This window comes from Chelonoidis abingdonii, chromosome 2 (genome assembly GCF_003597395.2).
Source record: "Chelonoidis abingdonii isolate Lonesome George chromosome 2, CheloAbing_2.0, whole genome shotgun sequence".
Classification (NCBI taxonomy): domain Eukaryota; kingdom Metazoa; phylum Chordata; order Testudines; family Testudinidae; genus Chelonoidis; species Chelonoidis abingdonii.
This window is the reverse complement of record NC_133770.1, coordinates 67,481,560-67,502,358: the sequence shown is the minus strand read 5'-3', so window position 1 is coordinate 67,502,358 and position 20,799 is coordinate 67,481,560. Positions and strand designations below refer to the sequence as shown.

At 40.1% G+C, this 20,799-nt stretch overlaps 1 protein-coding gene across 2 annotated transcripts in view; it reads left to right on the top strand.

Annotated features, from left to right (window-relative positions):
• Positions 1 to 20,799, top strand: part of JAZF1 (JAZF zinc finger 1) — a 283,865-nt gene that overhangs the window by 246,639 nt on the left and 16,427 nt on the right. Inside the window, exons 4-5 of one of the 2 annotated variants that reach the window (XM_032773795.2) lie at positions 17,425 to 17,594; positions 18,010 to 18,070. In XM_032773795.2, the coding sequence (XP_032629686.1) occupies positions 17,425 to 17,594; positions 18,010 to 18,045 (206 nt within the window). In that variant the 3' untranslated portion in view covers positions 18,046 to 18,070. Of the gene's footprint in view, positions 1 to 17,424; positions 17,595 to 18,009; positions 18,071 to 20,799 lie in introns of those variants that run through there. The other variant, XM_032773794.2, reaches the window with a different exon arrangement.

The window sequence follows — 20,799 nt, the reverse complement described above, 5'->3', positions numbered from 1 at the left end:
TGCTTTGTGACTGCCGCCCGCGACACTGTGTGGACGTCTCAAAGAATCATCCACGATGACTCCAGATCGTCGCTATTCCTAAATCCTAAATAGCCCCATCATATGGTGTCTACAGAGGACGTATTTTCCAATGGCAGTCCTACATTACCACATTAAATTTCATCTTGCACATTTGTTGCCAAGCGATTTCGTTTGTGAGATCTTGTGAAGTTCTGCGACCACCTTGTCTTAACCATTCTGCACGTTAGTATCATCTGCAAACTTTGCCACTAGTCAACTGTACCCTCTCCAGATCATTAGCACAAGTGAAATAGATTGGTCCAGACTGCGAACCCTGAGAACACCACTAGTAACCCTCTCCATCGGAAATTTCCAATACTGAACCCCTCTCCCGTCTTAAACTGGTTCTCATCCTAAAGGATCGTCCCTCTACCTATACAATAACCATGCCTTGGCGAGGGACCGTTGTCAAGGCTTTCCGGGAATCTAAGTACTTCTATGTCTCATCGGATCCCCTGCCACAGTTGTTGACCCCACTAAGAACGCTGCAGATTAGGAACGACATTTCCCTTTACAGAAACCAGTTACTTTCCACCAACAATTATGTCTCTATAGTTTGACAACCTTTTTATTTACTATGTTCAAAATAATTTGCCTGGTAATGACGTTAACTTTACTCAATCGAATTGCTGGGATCACCTCCAGAGCCCTTTTTAAATATTGGCGTTACATTAGCTATCTTCCAGTCACTGGGGACAGAAGCTGATTTAAATGACAGGTTACAAACCATAGTTAATAGTTCTGCAATTTCACATTTGAGTTCTTTCACTGGTCCCGGTGACTTGTTACCATTAAGTTTATCAGTTAATTCCAAAACCTCCTCTAATGACACTTCAACCTGTGACAATTCCTCAGATTTGTCACCTGCAAAAGATTACTCAGATTTGGGAATCTCCCGAACATCCTCAGCCATGAAGACTGACGCAAAGAATTCATTTAATTTCTCAGCAATGACTTTATCATCTTTAAGTGCTCCTTTTGAATCCCGATCATCCGGGGCCCCACTGGTGGTTTAGCAGGCTTCCTGCTTCTGATGTACTTAAAAAACATTTTGTTATTATCTTTTGAATTTTTGGCTAGCTGTTCTTCAAACTTCTTTTGGGCTTTTCCTTTTACATTTTTACATTTAATTTGGCAGTTTATGCTCCTTTCTATTTACCTCACTAGGATTTGACTTCCACTTTTTAAAAGATGCCTTTTTATCTCTCACTGCTTCATTTACCTGGTTGTTAAGCCACATGGCTCTATTTTAGTTCTTTGACTGTGTTTTTTAATTTGGGGTATACGTTTAAGTTGGCCCTCTATTTCGGTGTCTTTGAAAAGTGTCCCTGCAGCTTGCAGGGACTTCACTCTAGTCACTGTACCTTTTAATTTCTGTTTAACTAACCTCCTCATTTTTGCATAGTTCCCCTTTCTGAAATTAAATGCCGCAGTGTTGGGCTGTTGAGGTGTTCTTCCCACCATATGAATGTTAAATGTTGTTGTATTATGGTCACTATTTCCAAGCGATCCTGTTATAGTTACCTCTTGGACCAGATCCTTCGCTCCACTCAGGACTAAATTGAGAATTGCCTCTCTCCTTGAGTGGTTCCTGTACCAGTTGCTCCAAGAAGCAGTCATTTAAAGTATTGAGAAATTTTGTCTCTGCATTTCATCCTGAGGTGACGTACCCAGTCAATATCGGGAAATTTGAAATCCCCCTCTATTACTGAGTTCTTTATTTTGATAGCCTCTCTAATCTCCCTTAGCATTTCATTGTCACTTCACTGTCCTGGTCAGGTGGTTGATAATAGATTCCCTACTGTTATATTCTTATTAGAGCATGGAATTACTATCCATACAGATTCTATGGAATATGTGGATTTATTTAAGATTTTTACTTCATTTCATTCTACATTTTCTTCCACATATTTCTGTGTGCGTGTTTAAGGCAGATGGTAGAAGTGTAAAATTATGATGAGGTTCTTTTAAGACAAATTGAGGATTCAGTGACGGAGGAATAAGAGCTCAGAGACTGAGTGCAGTGTTAATAAATAGCAAAATATTTTGTTTTGCTATAACTACTTAACCAGAAACTCAGCCTACTGCATCTCACCTATCAGGCATCTCTACAGTACAGTTCTTTCTAACACCAGGCTAGATCATTGGATTGGATTAGTGCTGAATCAGAGGGACGACTGTCAGCTATTGAATACCCAACCCCACTACCTGCAGCAAGTAGGGTTTTTCTTGGGCCACATGTCCAAGTACAGTACTAACGAGGCTCAATATTAATGAGGAACAAGATTTAAAAAAAAAAAAATAAAAGTGGGGAAAGAAAAGATAATTCACCACAAAATATTCTATGGCCAGGTTTTAAAAAAAAAAAAAAAAAAAGTACCTACAATTAGGCTTGTAAATCAAGTCACTGAACAAGTGGGTACTCAACCCCTTTGAAAATCGGGTCACAAATTTAGGGATTCAGTTCTGCATTGTGCTGAGCACTCTGGCCCCGATCCAGCAAAACACTTAAGCACGTGTTTATTTAAGCACCTGAGTAGTACCATGAAGTCAGCTGCTTAAAATTAAACATGTGCTTAAGTGCCCCACTGAATCAGTGCCTTGCCTTGCAGGATCAAGCCCCAATAGCCTTAATGGGTAAGTCTGCACTGCAGGTTGAGCTAGCGTGCTAAAAAGAGCAGCGTGGATGTTGTGGCTCAGCCAGCAGCCCACCCTGCCATTATTAGTGCTCTAGCTCAAGCCCTGCTAGCGTGAGTCTGTCTACCTGGGCTGCGAAGCTTGCTTCCAGTGGCAGTGTGAACACACCCAGTATGCCCAGAAGCCGAACTTCAGCCACTTGTTTTTAAAAATCTTCATTGATTTGGTGTGCTGTTTAGATATAATTAGTTGTAATACCTTACGTTAAATTAGTAGATGTTCTCCTGTAGAATAATTTGTAAAAGTAATGAAAGGTATTACTATGAGACCTAACTTCAGAGCTCTGCTATTAAATCTTTGCTGAGAAGTAGGCAAAGAATACCACATTTTTGGTATATGAACTACGTGTGTGCAGACTAGCAGTGTGAATTAACAAAGTTCTACTGTAATCTGAGAAACATATTTTTAACGTCTAAGGAATGGTCTCATAGTCATTCAGATTGATGGGAGCTCTAACTTCCCTAATTGCCTATTGAGAGCAAATTAACCCAGCTACAAAACCTATAATATGCGCCACATTTTTTATGAAAATTAGATGTAGACTAGCCCATGTGTAAATAGCATAGTAGTGTGTTAGTTCACAATAGAAAGAGAAAAAATCCTGTTCTCCAGCATTGTCTGCACTTGTTTCACACCTAAGGCTCCTGTTTATTTGCATTAGATGCTTAATATATAGAAAATAAGAATATAAAGATCTGGAATGAAATCCTGGCCCCAATGAAGTCAGTGCCAAAACTCCGATTGACTTCTGTGGGGGCAGGATTTCACCTTCTGCCATGTGGATGACAGTAGAGAACTTGGCCTACTGCTATTGAAGCTAAAGGGGCTCCATGAGGGTGCAGATCCAAATGTGGGATTGGAGCCTAGGTTGGTACCATGTGTTAATTATTAATACTGTTTATAGTTCCTATGTCTTTGCACAGCACCTAGCACTCTGAGGCCTCTCTCCTGACTAGGGCCTATAAATGCTCCAGTAATAGAAATAATTAATAGGATTTTTGAGCGGCCATTTGTAAAATTATGGAGAACTTCTGACCTGCGTATAAATTAGCTATGATACAGTCAGTGGTTCTAAGCAGTTGCATTACTAGCATGTGGACATTCAGATGTCTTAAATGCCAGGAGCATTTGTGTTTAATTGTGCAATGCATCTTCTGGTAACAAAACCAAAGAAAAGACTCCTATCACATCACCAAAACTAAACAAAACCCTTACACTGTAAGATCTGCAGAGTAAGGACTGTTTTGTACTATAAAGTATGTATACTCCCTTAATCATGGTTGAGGCCTCTAAGCCTCTACTGTAGTACAAGTAGTAACTAATAATAATATTAGTCTCAGAAACTAGAGTGTTAGAAAATAGCTATAAAACCCTGCAAGAATGTTCCTCTTATTGCGATTTCAAACAGCAGTAGATCAGAGCACACTCCAGAACCCTAGGGTCATGGTAGCAGGGGCCATTCAACCCAATAGGAGTGCTGCAGATTCACGCCCCTGCTTGCTGCATACTAACTCTCTGTTTAGCTAAGTCCTTAGTCTACTACTTCTACCTTTGCACAGAAAGTTGGTTCAGCCATTTCTAGGACTTTTATATTTAAAAATGTGCATACTGATACCGTCAAGAAACCTGTGTTGACAGCAGTACTTCCACATGAGATTCGTTGAAGGTAACATAATATCAACAAAGCAAAGCAATGTAGGTCTATTCTCATAATCACACCATAGGATTAAGTTAAAACCTTAACATGATGCTGTAGGTTTGTTGGCGCATATGAGCCTCCTGATTAGCAAAAACAAGAAGGATGATAAAAGCATTGAACCTGACTCATTAATTAGTAGATAGATTAGAACAAATAATTGGTACAATGTAGTTTGGTTGAAGAAAAATGACCTTCCAGATTATCTTGATGAGTTTATAAAAACTGGAAGGGGAAGCAGATTCTTTAAAAGCAAATGAAGGGTCATGTATAGTACATTTTGCATTAAGGTCTTCAAAAACGCAGGAGTAGTCACCCCAAGAAACTAGGCAGTGTTTCTGCCACCACCCTCCCTCAAGTTTTCTGCTGTGCACATGCTTTAAATTCTATTGGAGGCTACCGAGGACATCTGCCAGTGTGAAGCTGCTGAATCAGTTTACTCTTGGGCCACCCTGGCTATGTCCTCTTCCCAGCTGGGCTGCGCACTGGCTCCTTCCCCAGTGGACTTTCTGCCACTGAGCCCTTAGGATTCAGATCACTTTAATCCTGGCCCTGAGAGTTAAAAGGCCCCAACTTTAAGCGTGTAGGACTATTTGCATTCTCAAAGTTATGCACATACTTAAGTTCTTTGCTGGACTGGGGCCTAACTGAGCTAGAAGACTTCATGCAGCTTGACACGTATTATTTAGATCCCTCTAATAATTTCAATGCACATAGCAGTTGGTTTAGGTAAATACTGTTCACTGTGCATTAGAAGTTTTATTTTATAGCCTGTACTGTAAGTGGCTGAATGGCTTTTGTACAGCTGTAAAGCCTGTTTAACCTGGTGCTATAAAACATATCTTGAATGTATTTTCATAGCTTCATAAACTGTAGTTCATTTAGGTAGGTACTTTTTATTGTAATTCTTTATCTTAAACATGAATCTGTTTCCTGATATTGTTCCTTTAAAAGGGGAAAATAAAAACAAACCTGCCTCTTTGTTATATGCATCAGGAGAGTCCTTACATACACTAATGGTGCCCTGAACTTGTGTTTTTAACAAAAGAAAGCAGGCTGAACAAACAGGGTGCCAAAACAGCATTAATTATGAATTTCCTTCATTGTGGTTGTTTGAGTGTGGGGCTGGAACAGATGTTCACTTTTTTTTCCTCCACTCCTGTTTTTAATTCTTTCTTGAGCGTTTTGAGAAATATCTTTAAATGTTTGCCAGAGGTCAGTTAACATCCCGTGACTGAAGGTGGAAAATAGCCTACTTTGTTTTTCCTCAGCCACATACCTGCTCTTGCTGTGTACATGAAAAAGAAAGGGTCCAAGCTGGCACGGGTTTTATTACTGTTAAGTTAATTTGCAGGATAAGCTTTTGGGGGGGTGGTCTGTTCGGTTTTATTGATTTACTTTTTATATTCATTATTTTAAAAATTGCACTGTAAAGCATTGCAGTTTAATTACAGGAAGAGACTGCTCCTTTTGAGGGGGCAGTGGCAAGTGCTTAATACAGTCTCTCTTTTTTGTTTACATGAAGTTGTAGAAATCCTGTTTTAAGAATATGTTTAAAGCAGAGATTGTGTTACTCAGTTCATCGTGTTTTTCCTGTACTGTGTATAAACAGAAGGTTGTACATTATTGAAAGGCCTTTTTTGTGGAAAACAGGATTGGAAAAAAGGTTTATATAAGAATGCAAAATAACTTCCCAAGACTATTGGCGCAGGGTGACCATAAAACCTCAACAACACATTGTGAAGTAACATTATATCAATTTGCTTTAGCACCTCTACAACATTTTGACTGCATTTTCAGAACACGAGTCATGCCTACAAAACACATGCATGGTGTCAGTTGACTGTTTTTTTCCAGAATCAGTTCTTTACATGCATGTTTTTGTGATTAGTTGCTATTTTACAATCAGTTTCAGCTGAAGAAATATTGCCTATTTAACAGTGTATTGTGTACACAGCTCAGATTCAGTAACAACAAAAAATACTAGCTGTAACATAATTGGAATTTCTCGTCTGCATAGGTATGCACATTTTTGTGCTTGATAATAATTTCTGGATTTGTAGTCTGTGCATCTGAGTTTTAAACTTGATTGTTTAGGTTTATAAATAAAGTTCACAGTTGGACTGTAACTCTTCTGGTGGTGGTGCACGAGATAGTATAAAATCCAGATCTCTTCTGTATTGGTATTGGCTGTGCAGAACTAACAGGTGTAAAAAAACGTATATTTTTAACTAGTGTCACACAACTAAGCTGATATGACTTAGTCATGAGCAGATCTAACGTGTAAGAAGGTCTCATTTTTACAGCCATTTATCTGATGCTAACTGCATTTCAAATTTTTAAAAATATGTATTATGTTCCGTTTTTACAGTTGCCACCTTTTCTTTATCATAAATATCATTGCCATGTCTCAGAGATTTTAAGATGAGTCTATTTGTAGATTTGCTTACTTAGTAAATGCTCTGTGCCCAACGATGTTATGGTCAGTCCCATGTTAGGATTAGACACAAAGCCCTGATCCAGCAATGCCCTTAAACACATATGTAACTTTAATATGGATTGGGGCCTTGTGTAGTAATATGTGACTTTGGTGGGCTGATCACATGCTTAGGCACTTGGGTGGTTCATGGTGTAAGTTACTAAAGTAATGGGTACCTTGAAGTATATAAATAATACTTGAAGTGGATAAGTAGAAAAGAATGAGACCTACACACATACTGCTGACCATGGCACTGCAGTGTTGATGCAGCATCTCGAGTGCTATTCTTCAAAGTAGGTACACACTTGAGCCCCTTCTCACAGCCCTGTAGCAGTCCAGGGGAAAGTCAGAGATCCCTTAACATCTTTCAGAAAAGGTAAGGGCGTTCAGTGTGTCCTTGCCAATAATGGCAACAGTGTACTTGACCTAATGGCCCAAGTAGTTGCTCAGTTAAAAATAGCTGTGAAGTTTGCCATCAGAATCACTTCATCTAACTTCTTTTTTCAAGTGCTTTTAAATGCCTGGAGTATGAAAAATTATATTTAAAAAATACACATTCTGTGCGTTTGAATCCCTCCTATCTATGGTTACGTAAGGTGTGTTTTAAAAACACTCTCTATGCGTTCAACAGTGAGGCCTTGAATTCAGGGAGAGCCAGCAGGAGGATAGTTCCTCTTGTTAAAAATCATTAAGTAGTTCATTTGGTAGTTCTGTCTAAGGAGAGGAGAGAAAGAAAAGGTAGTTTCCCCCTGACAAACTTTTCAGGCCAAATCCTGCTCCTGCAAGGGAAAGCAGGATGCTGCAAGCCAAGTCCACTACTATAAGGTTTCTGTTGTACTGCTGACTTCAGAATATGAATTAGTAGGCAAGGAGTTGGAGCCAGCAGACCACACAACAATTGAGACAGGCTGCTCAGAGGACAGGTGTTAGGATACAGAGCATCTCCTCTAGCTCAGTGATTTAAATCCAGATCCAAGTCAGTACTTAATAATTGTAAGTTGTTGCCATTTTGACAGCTGTTTGGCGACCTACATATAATGAGCAGATAGCCTCAGCCCTGTTACCAGCAGACAGGTGCCCATCTGACAGACAACAACAGTGCCAATTGGCAGCTTTGTCAGCAGTCTAAGCAGAGATGCCAAGGATTTAGGGGCCATGAAGAATAAACAATATCCAATCCCCTGAAAGGTGTGATTGAGAGTATGTCTACATGAGCAATGGATGTGTGATTTCCAGCTTGGATAGACATAATAGACACAGAAGTGCAGCCGTCAGTGGGAGGTGGGAAGGGCTAGATTTGCCCTGAGATATCAGATGTGATCATACAGAGGATGTGCCCCGTGGCTAGACTTCTTTCTATTTTTAGTGCACTAGCTCGATCAAGGCAAGCACAGTTATGTCTAACAAAGCTGGATATTGAAGCTTCAGCTCCATTGTAGACTCACCCTGAGACAAGTTGATGGCGAAGCAAGAGAATACTTGCCCTGTATGTGCTGTGACTGTTCTCTGGAGAACAAAGTCAGTCTTCGTAGATATCAGTCTAGTACCTCAGATGCATGTTTAATCCACACCCAAAAATCCCACCTGAACTCTAAAGGAGATGGAGGGGAAAGTGTGTGTGTGTGTGTGAGAGAGAGAGAGAGAGAGAGAGAGAGAGAGAGAGAGCTCTTCCCAGTGTTCTGTGAAACAATTCTATGGTGGTGGTGGGTTTGGGGGGGCAGGGTGCGGGGGGGAGTGGTTTGAGGGTTTTTTCCCCCAGGTACATAGTGCATCTACAGCATGTCACTAGGGTCACGCAGATGAAAAATATTTAAAATATACAAAAACACATCTACATTGGCATGTCACCAATGCGGAAAAATACACACACACACACCCTAGCCCCCATTCCAATATGCAGCCCTCTCAACCCAGCAGAAAACCCGAGTCTAAAAATCACCCTTGGTGCAGAGGGCCAGTGCATGGCTCTCTACACAACTGAAAATGCAGTTCCACTCTGAAAATGACTTATTTTTTTGAGGGCATCTTCTCAGTTAACGCTATTGGTCCCTTTGTCAGATCAGAGTAACTGCTGCTGACCTCAGTGACTACAATAAGATTACCAGGCTTTTTATCCTGTTATCACTGCAGGAGCCATAAGGAAATCTGCTGTCATCTGTTCTACCTGCTGACGAATGTAGGATGAAAGGAGCACATTGCTCTGGCATCCCAATTGTTGCACTGGTTATTCACAGAATACTGGTCAGATTTAAAGTTCCTGGGCCCTTATTTGGGTCTAGTTGAGCTCTGCTCAGTCAAGACCTGAAGGAGCTGGTGGGGGCAAAGGCATCTTAAAACCATGTGTATGTGCTCCCAATCCAGGGGCAGCTGGGGAGGCTGAGTCACAAGGTACTCTAGTCACATCCTTCTCCTGCTCTGCTATCTCTCTGATTCTTGGGTGATGCAGAGCTGGCTTAGCCAGCTCTCCACTTCCAGAGGCTTGCACAACAGCTCGGACCCTGGTATTGGGAGTGTATTTCACCCCCGAATGGCCCCAGCACTGATTTCCTGTGCTAATGCAGGTGGAGAGTATTTCACTGTGAATGACTTCATAGGCATTTCAATGTTATCGGTGAGTATCTTCTGTGGAAATGTATTTTCCTTGCTGCTTGTGAGAGAGAGAGAAATTTCAATAAATCAATAAATGTATTAGCATTAGATCAAAATTCACTGAAAATAGTTTGCAGGCTTTTATTTCAAGGAAGCTGTCCAAGTATGTAGGAAAACAGGTTTCTTAAAATAAAAGTACTCTCATAAAACTTTATTTTATGAAACACAAACTGCAAGTCCCACACAGGACAAAGTGTGAAACTGTGGTTTTGTGGGAGAACATTGGAACTTGCATGAACTTTCAATGACACTAAAAGCATTATGCCCAACCACAGTAAATTAGTTACTCTAAAACTACATTGTTATATACTGTGTACAGAGACAACAGTTATATTTTTGGAGGGGAGGGGAAGTACAGCATTAATACTCTTGATTATACTGTAGAAATGAATTGTTTCTTATAGTGATTATTCCAGCCTTTTTGTGTTTGTAGTTCATTTTTCTTAGCAAATACTGAAGTCTTTAGATATGAATGTGAGGCCAAACTGTACCAGCTGGATCATCACAAATGATGTGCACCAGCTGGAAACTTCTTACTTAGGGTATATCTAACTAGCCTGGCTAAACAAAGCAGTGATGATGCAGCAGCATGGATTTCAGGCTGTACAAGTCGGTGCAAGGACCCTGAATAGATACTCCCGTTGCTAGCCCCCACTGAAGCTGACACCAACACATCTTCACTGCTATCTTTTTCTGTGTGTTACCTACATTAGCTTTTATCTAGCTATGCTACCCAACCTGCAGTCACATCTTCAATTACACAAACAGCTGAGAAAAAGAAATAATAAATCACACACACGGAGGGGCAGATTTCGGTCTGAGTTACAGCAATGTAAATACACAGTAAATTCCACAAAAGTAAATTGTTTTTCCAGATTTACAGCAGTGCATCTGAGAAACTGGCCTGCAATATTTACTCCATGATGATTTAGTCCCAGTGACGCGATCGGTATCTCCCTCCTAAGCAATGCAAGTTATGGATTCAATTGATTAGAAAAAGGAGAATTCAGACAGTGGCTTGGGGCCCAGTCCTGCTTCAACTGAAGTTAATAGCAACACGCCTGTGGACCTTAACAAGAGCAGAATCGGGCCTTTATGGTATTCTGACCCTTTTTAGCATGCTGCAAAGACATTTTAGCACACAGGCAATTATCATAGATCATCTTTTTCTCACATATGTGTTTTATTTCTACAAATCAAAATATTTAGAGTACAGGCCGTCTTTTAACTATTTTTTTTGTAAATGTCAGAAATGAAGTAATTTGTCAGCATATTTCACAGTATTTTGTGGCCCAGAATAATTCTTTTCCTTCCTAGTAACTAGCATTTTAATGTTAGTTTGAGCTTTCTGAGGGCATAAAGTGTCATTTATGCTTAGTTTCAGTGAAAGGGGGGTCTTATGTTGTCAGTGAAACATGGCTTGGTAAGTGGATCACATGTATTATATGGCATGAAGAGGATGGTTTGTCTATATTATATTCATTCAGACATCTGGTTGGGACAAGGCAATCTGGGGTCCTAAACACAGCATAGCGTGAGGCCTTCATGCTTCCTTCCCTCCACTATAATCCCACCCTCTGCTTGGGGTTCCCTCGGAGAGACACTGGCCTGGAGCCACTTTCTTACCACCCAGACAATCACAGCATAGCAGAGAGAGTTCAGTAGAAGGAATAAATAGTTTAAAATAAACCAAAAAGATTATTTTCTATTACTGGCTCACTTAGTGTGGGGAGTACGAAGGAGGTTAATCTATGGAGAGATTTGAATGAAGAGAGGGGAAGTAGCTTTGTGGGCCAGAATTGTGAAAGCATTGCATGCAAAAGGTGAGACATAAGAGATGGCATGGAGCCAGCTGGAGGAGAAACAGATGAATAGGGCTTTAAATATTACCAGAGGTTAGTTGTTGTTTCAGGCTGGCCTCATGGGCGAGTCCAGGAGAGAGGGAAACATGAAAAACAAGGTTGGATAAGGTGGAACTACCTAGGGTCTTGAAAATGATAGCAAGCGGATTAAAGGAGTGAAAAGCAGGGAGCCAGTGGAGGAGTTCAGAGAAGAGAACGGTATGTTGGAGTAACAGACAAAAAAGATAATTTGCGTGCTAGTTAGATAACTAGCTTTAAGTGGCAATAATATTATTGCCTTTTTGTATAACACCTTGTGTCATAAGTAGATCGGTAAGGTAAGGGTTAATTTTCTTTTACTGTGAAGGGTTTACAAAGGGACCCAAACACCTGACCAGAGGACCAATCAGGAAACAGGATTTTCAAAAGTAAGGGTGGGAACCTCTGGAGGTTTTTGGCTTTTTTCTGGGTCTTTTTGTTTTCCTCGGCTGTGAGTAAACAAGTTTTCTTCTAACTCCATCTTCTTTCAAATCTTCTCCTAAACATCTGTGAGTACAAAAGGAAAACAAAGTAATCGGCTGTGATGAGCTTTGATTTGTATTTACATGTGTGTGGTGTACTGTGTTGGACTGGTTTAATTGGGCTATGCTTTAAATCAGACTGTTATTCATATTTTCTCTAGACAAGAGCCTGTATGATTTCCGTTAATGCAAGTCACACTTGTTTTGTTTTCTTTCCTTTTGCATAATTTCTTTTAAAACCTTGTGGAAGTTTCTTTTCCTAGATGCAGGAGGGAGAGGATTCTGTCCCGGCTTGTATATCTGTCTTATTCGGTACAGGTCAGAGGGGGAGGAAGCCCAACTCTGTTCTCACTTCATTGCCAGGGCAGGAAAAGATTCAGGACAAAGGAGGGAATCTCTTGTCGGTCTAGGTGAATGCCTAGCCTCGGAAGCGAGATTGCCCTCGCGTATCTGCAGGGCTACACCGAGGAAAGGGGGAAACGGGGAGAGAATAGGGAGGACCAATGGGTCCTGGGTCTGGGTTCGCACAGGAAAGTCTGGGGGGACCAGAGCGAGGCAGGTGCTATATTCCTGTCTGGTGGCAGCGAGATAGATCCAAGCTGGGTATAAGCTTGGGGAAGGTTCACAGTAAACACTCAGATGTTGAACTCTAAGTCCAGATTTGAGACAAACGTTTATTACACCTTGTTCAAACTATGTACTTTTCTGTCAACACTTCCCCTCCCTCCTCCAAATATTTAGGGCACCTGATTTGGGGAAATACATACATATTTTTTTTCTATCTAGATTTTTGAAGCTTATTCCTAATATTTTGATTTGGGGTGCTGATCTCTGGAATGATTGATCAGCCTTCCCATCTGAGCAGTAGGAGAAATGGTAAGCCCACTAACACACGTATGTTCCACTAACAATTTTGCTAGAGCCCTTTTAGGGCATGATGCCCTAACAGAACATTCAGTTTTTTGTGTGCAAGGCAACATTCTAGCCCAGAAGGGCTAACTAAGTCTCTGAGCCCTTTTAAATAGGCCTTTCATGTCTCAGTGGTTTGAGCATTGGCCTGCTAAACCCAGGGTTGTGAGTTCAATCCTTGAGGGGGCCATTTAGGGAACTGGGGTAAAAATCTTTCTGGGGATTGGTCCTGCTTTGAGCAGGGGGTTGGACTAGATGACCTTCTGAGGTCCCTTCCAACCCTAATCTTCTATGATTCTATAAATCAGGCAAGTGTAACAACCTGTGGTCCGACTGAGGGCAAATATTTATGGGCTGATTTCCCCCTCCCCCCATTTTTCTTACATTATTGTAAAATACCAGCAGAGATCAAAATCTGTATCTTGATCAACATTCACTGTTGTGTGCGTCCCCTTCAGCCCACTGCAGTATGTTGGCAAACCGCCCAAAAGGACCAAGTAGAAGTTGGTGGATCAAATTGCATTTGGTACACCTGACGTGGTAACGGAGTGCAGTGGAATCCTGGCCAGTGTGGGATAGATTGCACAAAGCTGGGATTCTTAAGACTCAAACTGCTTCATCTAAGGCCTATTTATTGTGGCAAAGCCAACCTATATGTTTAAAAAAAACTGATTCATTTTCACACAATTGGCAAAGCTTGACATGGCACCTCTTGGTCTGCTGCACTTAGATGCTGACAAGTGAGAAGATGAAATTCAGAGGGGGAAACAGTTAAAATACTACCTACATGGATGTTATTTTTCTAAGACAACTGAAACCAAGTTAATTATTTAAAGGATAAATTGTTATTGCTAGAAATATTTTTATACATTTCATTTAGACCAGAATCTGCTTAAATAGATTTTGGAGTTTTTTTATTCAGTTCCATGGATTTAGCATCACAATGGATCCTGTGCCTCCAACTCGGAGTAAAATAATATGTCTGTAAAATATTTCATATTGAGAGCAACACACTTGAATTACTATATTTACCTACCAGTTCATATGCGGAATTGTACTTCTAACTTTCAACCTCCCTAGAGTTAAGACTTGGTATAAAACAAAATTTTCTTCTTTGACGGGTAACCAATGAATGGGGATGAACCAGTTAACATGATATATCTTGACTTTAGTATGACCTTTGATATGGTCCTACATAACATCATCACAAGGACATTGGGGAACTAGATGAAATTACTATAAATTGGGTGCACAACTAGTTGAAGAACCATTCTCAGGGAGTGATTATCAATGGTTCACCGTCAGGCTGGGAGGACATGTCAAGTGGGGTCCAGTAGTGTCTGTTCTGCGGCTGGTACTAGTCGATATTGGATGATGGAGTAAAGAGAACACTTGTAAAATTTGTGGATGACACTAACTCGGGAGGGGCTGTAAGCACTTTGGAGTACAGAATTAGAATTCAAAATAACTTGATAAATTGGAGAATTGGTCTTAAATCAGTAAGATAAGATTCAGTCAAGAAGAAATGCAGAGTACTGCACGTAGGAAGGAAAAATCATATTCATAGATACAAAATGGGGATTAACTAGGCTAGACAGTGGTGCTGAAGAAAAGGATCTAGGGATTATAGTGGATCACAAACTGAATATGAGCCAACAATTTGATGCTGTTGCAAAAAAAAGGCATGTACCATTCTGGGATGTATTAACAGGGCTATCGTATGTAAGACATGTAATTGTTCCACTCTACTCAGCACTGGAGTATTGTCTTCAGTTTTGGCCTTGTTTGTGGCAAAGAAGATTTAAGTTGGTATTAATAAAAACTTCCAACTATAAGGATAGTTAACGACTGGCACAGGTTACCCAGGGAGGTTGTGGAATTCCCTTCCCTGGAGGTTTTTAAAATAAGGTTAGACAAACAGTTATCAAGGATGGTCTGGGTATACTTACTCCTTTCTCGGTTTGGGGGAATGACCTCGAAATCCCCCCACCTCCAATTTCTGTAACTTCTGTGGGAGGTGGGAGATGTATTTTCAAATCTCTGCTCTGTCTGATTTAGAGCAGGGACTTGAACTCATGTCATGTCTCAGGCAGGTGTCCCAATCACTGGGTTATTGGCTATAGTGGGGAAGAGGCATCTCTGTTTGTTTGTGAGAAAGGGCTGACTTGAGTTAGGTGCCTCACTCCCGGAGAGGGTTCCCAGCTACAACCCTTGGCGGAGGGAAGCACCTCCCTGTGGCCCATCAGTCTGGCACCTAAGGCACAGATCAGTGGGATGAGGTGCCTAAGTACCTTTAAGGAGCTGGTCTCTAAGCCCTGCCCTCCCCTTTCCTTTGTATTTCACTGCTGGTGGTTTAGAGGGCTCCTCGCTCAGCTTGCTCGATTCTGAGAATTCCTTTCTTAGGCACCTCACTCTCCCTGTTTAATGTATGAGGAGCCTGGGTGCCTAATTCAGGGCTGTGAATTCCACTAGTAGCAGGGCACCTAGGAACTGGGAGTTGCAGTGCCATAGGTTAATGTAGCCCAGGGTACCTTCCACATAGAATCAACAGTAATATTGATATTCCAAGTGGACCTCAGGGAGTCTCTAGAACTTTTTCCTTTGGGGGTTGAAGCTCTGTTTGCGATGATGATAAAAAAAAAAATCTCCCTTAAGATTTTATTCATTTCCTTTGATTGAGGAAGTTGGCAGGATTTTAGTGATTGAAGGGGTGTCAGTGTCAAAGAGTTCTTACATATTGTATAATCATAAAAACACATAAATTTATGTATTGTAGTTTATCTGACACATTTGTTTGAAAAACCAAGATGAGCTATAAAGCTTGAAAAGAGTAGTACCTCAAGGAATTTTTTCCATCAAGATGTAATCAAAGGCAGGAAGTCATAGAAGTGTGTTTTCCTAAATATTTTTATTAGTTAATTAAGCTATAAGAACCTTAACTTCATTTTAGCTTATCTCTTCCTATGGTTCAAAAATATTTTAAGAGGTCAATAATGCACATTTTGACTTTCAATCAATCTGTGTGGGATAAATCTCAGTCAATAATGGTGAGTTTTCTGGATGTTCTGCACAGCGGGGGAGGAGGAGGTGTGTGTGTGTGTGTGTGTGTGTGTGTGTACACGTGTGCTAATGGTGGGAAACAACAATCCATCTCCCCTCATCTGCACTCCACCCGTAAGAATGAAAAGCATAGGAAAAAAAATAGTACAGCCTGACATATGTGACCTAATGTAAAATACCTGATTGTTGCTCCACATCATAAATATGTTACAGTTCCCAGCTGACATACATATTTACTCATGAGTAAAGAGTAACTGATTATGAGAGTGAGGGCAGGGAAAGTGAAAAATCAAGAAGGGACAGATAATTTAATAGAATACAGGGCATATTTTATTTCACATATAATAAAAAGTGAAAACTGCACTACATGCTGAAACATGGGTTTTCTTTGTGAAGTTTATTTCCTTACAACTTCTTCAAAGTCTGATTGATCCAGAGTCCATCTGCATTGTTGCCTTAGAATAAAGAGCTGTTTACAGACACGTATGCAAAGTGCATAATGAGGGAAGCAACCCAAACAGTTGTATAAAACTCATAAGGCTCAGTCTGGAACTGCTGAAATGATTCCAACCGTTGGAGCTAAATCATCCCCTCTTGCCAAGGCAGAGACAAAAATCACTGGTGGGAGCAAGAGCAGAGGGGAGTTGCCATTTCCTACAGCACCTCCAGCAAGCTGCACAGCCCCTGCGAGTCTCTCCAGAAAAAGTTCCCTCCCCTCTCTCTCTCTCTCTCGATATATTTGCTGCTTTTATCAGCTGAGACTCCTTTTTTATTGTACTTACCATTATTGCCTTTCTTCTTTCCCTTGTTTTGCATTTAATTTCTTCTTCAGACTTTTTTGAGATATTGTAATTTAAAAAAAAAAAATTAAGAACTTCAGTACCAGGTGCTCAAATGACTGCTGTAGCATATCTGGAACAGAATGGGGTCAAGGCAGCCATTTATCCCTAAACCCAAGGGAATGAATTTCACAACTATAATTGCTACACTATAATTCTTATTAATGTTGTGCTATAATTCTATTTAATTCCAAAGGGCTAGTAAATGCATTAGGACTTGTCAACGTATTATTTTACACTGTTTATGATCTGTCAAATTATGCTTTTCAGTATTGTATCATGTAAAGGAAAAGCCCTAAAAGGCCTAGGTTGGAGAAAATTTATCTGTTTTCTAGGTGGGATTTGGAAGAGAGAGGGGCTCTTTTATTAGAAAAGTAGTGAAGTTGAGTTTGTAATCAATCCCTTGTTGAACCTTTAATGCCACTGTGGTTGATTGTTCTTGAAAATATATTAATATCAGCTATCTTACAGCTACTTAAGAAAGGTACTGTGGCTGTTTTTATGAAGTAGTAACTATAACCAAGACATGTTATGTGATTAAAAGTACCTGTCTTCCTTGCATTGTAAGTAGGAAGGGTGTAGGCGAGTTATAAGGCACTGAGAACAATGAAATAAAAATGAATTGTGTTGCAATGATTTCACTTTATTCTTGTAAAATACCCTGGTTTCTTAGGTAGCGAATATGATGAGGAAGAAGTAGACTATGAAGAATCAGACAGTGATGAGTCCTGGACCACAGAAAGCGCCATCAGCTCGGAAGCTATTCTCAGTTCAATGTGTATGAATGGAGGGGATGAGAAGCCTTTTGCCTGTCCTGTTCCTGGATGTAAAAAGAGATATAAGGTGAGTTATAACAGAGACTTGGTTTATTTCTATTTCGTTGCAGTAGGGCAGAGACTCTGGGAAAGCAGGTCACATCTTTCTGTTTTATTAGACCTTTCACTTTTATTTTTACAAGACTTCAACTGATTCTCATATAGTTGCACAATGTTCTTTTCAGACTTATTTTCCTCTCAAACACTTTCAAGTCATATACAGCATATGTTGCATTTATATCTACTGATCAAGAGGGATTGTTAAAAGGAACGATTAAAGCAATTGGGTCACATATTGTAATTAGCAAGCCTTATTCCAAAAAATTATCTGCTGAAATGGAAAGATGATGCCAACATTCATCTGTTAAATGGAATCACGCACATTACATATAGAACTTGTCCATACCAAGCTAGAATGGGTCCTCTTTATATAACCATTACAGATTTTGTGCTGTCCTGTACTGAAAGTATGCCAGTGATGCCTCTGCTGATACAGGTGGTGTGCAAAAGGTACCATTTAATTTTAAAAATCCAAAGGCCACCTCAGGGAATAACCTCATAGAAAATTTATGAAAACATCTGCATAGGGTAAATTCTGACCCGGATCCTGAAAACAGATCTGTATGAGCAGAATCTTGTACTGGTGCAGAATCCCTCTGACTTCTCGTGGGCATGACAATCTGTATGGATTTGACTGGAGGATTGGGAGCTTCTGTTTGCATACCATATATTCTGGTAAAATGTCTTTTTTTTTTTTGTTCATTTTATCATAGGAGGGACCTTTGCAAAAAAATCCGTTAATCAGCTTCTGCTTATGTTCTCCTTGCACCATCACAGTTGTCTAGCATGCATCTCTCTCTGATATTACAGTGGCAAAGCAATATTATTTCACATGAATTAGAGCAGGAGCAAATGGATTCTTACAGAATAGATTCATTTTTTGTGCAAAGGTCCCTAAGTAATAAAAATGTAGGAATATGTGGCTAGATTCTCTGTCTCAACTAAATGTTTTTCAAAGTTTTCCATGAAGCAGTAGAGAATGTTTTAAAATCCATCAGGCTCAAAGGACCCCAACCTACAGCATATACACCAGCAAAACTGCCACTGAAGATAAGGCTTTTTTAACAGCTGCATAGTAAAGTCCTAAAATGGAATACAAAACTGAAATATGAAAGAGAGAAATGGAGCAAGATTAGTAACGTTTGAAGATCTATAAATCTTGACCATAGCAAATATACTGTGCATAAAAATGTGCAGTAGTTGAAAATGTGTGCCTTTTATTGATTCTGCAGCTATTCTGAATCATGTACAGTCCCTTTAACTCAGTAATGCTTGTCACAAAACGTATGTGCATGTACATGGAGATCAGTCATAAATGGAAATATTGTGCAAAAGAGTGTGTACGCTTTCTATAGCAATGTGTTAGTCCTGTATGTGGAGATTAGTTTGAATTATGAATTACATAATAATTGTTCTCTTCAGGAAAATCTCAGCATAACCTCTTGGGATAGTGGGGGAAAAGATATTTTTGGGCTATTTGGAAGTGTCAGTGAGCAGATGTGGTCACATTATGCAAAATGATCACATTTTCTTTATGGCAAAAGGTATGTAAGGGGAGGAGTGTAGAATAAAAGGTAAATGTTTAGCTCAGGAAGCAAACAAGCCATGGCAATTGTTAGGAGTTACTTTCCCAAGAGGGCATCTGTGCATTGCAGAAAACATTTATTTAGTGGAAAAAGCTAGGAGAAGAACCCTGTAATTTGCTATATCCTGTCTTTTCTCTGTTTGACTGCCAGCTCCTCTGTCTTTTTACTGCCAAATAAGCAAGCTGTTCCTGCCTGCTTCTGCTATCTCGCTGCCTCCATCTCAAATGCATGAGGACTGTCTACGGGATGTCTTGTGCACCATTAATGGTAGAACAATCAGATAGGGAACAAATTAATGACCCATAGAGAGGCTGACAAACAGAGAAAGCAGCAAATAAAAAGTAGCATAGTTTTGGGAAAATACATATCCCTGTTAAGCCGAGATGGGTAAGGACATTTCCTTTAGCTGTCTCACTTCCAGTTAGTTGCTTCTGTTTCCTCATTTCTCCTCTTCATCTAATTTATTTTCTGTATTTATCTTTGTTTCCTCTTCCTTTCATTTTGTGTCAACTGTATGTCATGTTTCCTCTTGATCTTCCCTCTGTTTAACCCCCACTCAAAAGAAATATTTGCTGAGTTTAGGTAGGAGTTCTGATATCAAAGGATCATGCACTGGAACTTCCTGCTGGGTGCTGGGTAATAACATTGATGGCTGTAAAACAGGACCATGGCTACAAACAGGAATATTGATGCACACATACAGTTATCAGAATCACTTTACATCTGAAAAGGTCTAAGTTACTTCTGGTTGCGGGAGAGATGATGAATGAACACAGCTTCCTTTTGCCCAGCATTTAGATGATGTGTTTTTATATTATGATGACAATTTATTATTATCTGTATTGTGAGAGTCCCTGGAAGTCCCAGTCAGGGTCTGGGCTCCATTCTGCCTGGCCTGGTATAACAGTAAAAGACTAGCTCTGCACCAAAAAGTAATTAATGTAATTAAGCAGTGTAATTAAGACAAGATTCAGCAGTGAGGGTAAAAATATTCTGATGGGGGAGGGAGGATGATGGAAACTGTAATAAGAACATGTTCTTACATGGGCCAGATAAATATCAGAAGTCCCTATTGGCCATCTGCCTAGCTGTTATCCGGTGACAGTTTCCCGTAGGCATCACAGTAGAAGTGAGTCACACATATTTAATTGCTGTTTTTCAGTCTTATTTTTTTTTAAAGATATGAAATTGTCTACCAATAAATTATAACAATAATATTGTTACTCTAGCCTCTATTTACTATAATCTGCCTTAGATTTTTCTTCTAATACAATTGTCAGTTTTTTCTAAAATATTACCCTAAGCTTCCTTAAAAGGTTCTAAGTCTCACCTAAGTAACTCATTAGTGAGAGGTAGGTGAGGTAATATCTTTTATCGGAGAAAATTCTGTTGGTAAAAGACGTAAGCTTTTGCATAACTCGTTGACTTCTAGATGCTCTAGAGCAGGGGCGGGCAAACTTTTTGGTCTGAGGGCTGCATCGAGTTTCCAGAATTGTATGGCGGGCTGGTTAGGGGAGGCTGTGCCTCCCCAAACAGCCAGATGTGGCCCATCCCCGCCCCCTCCTGCTTCTTGCCCCCCTGGCAGCC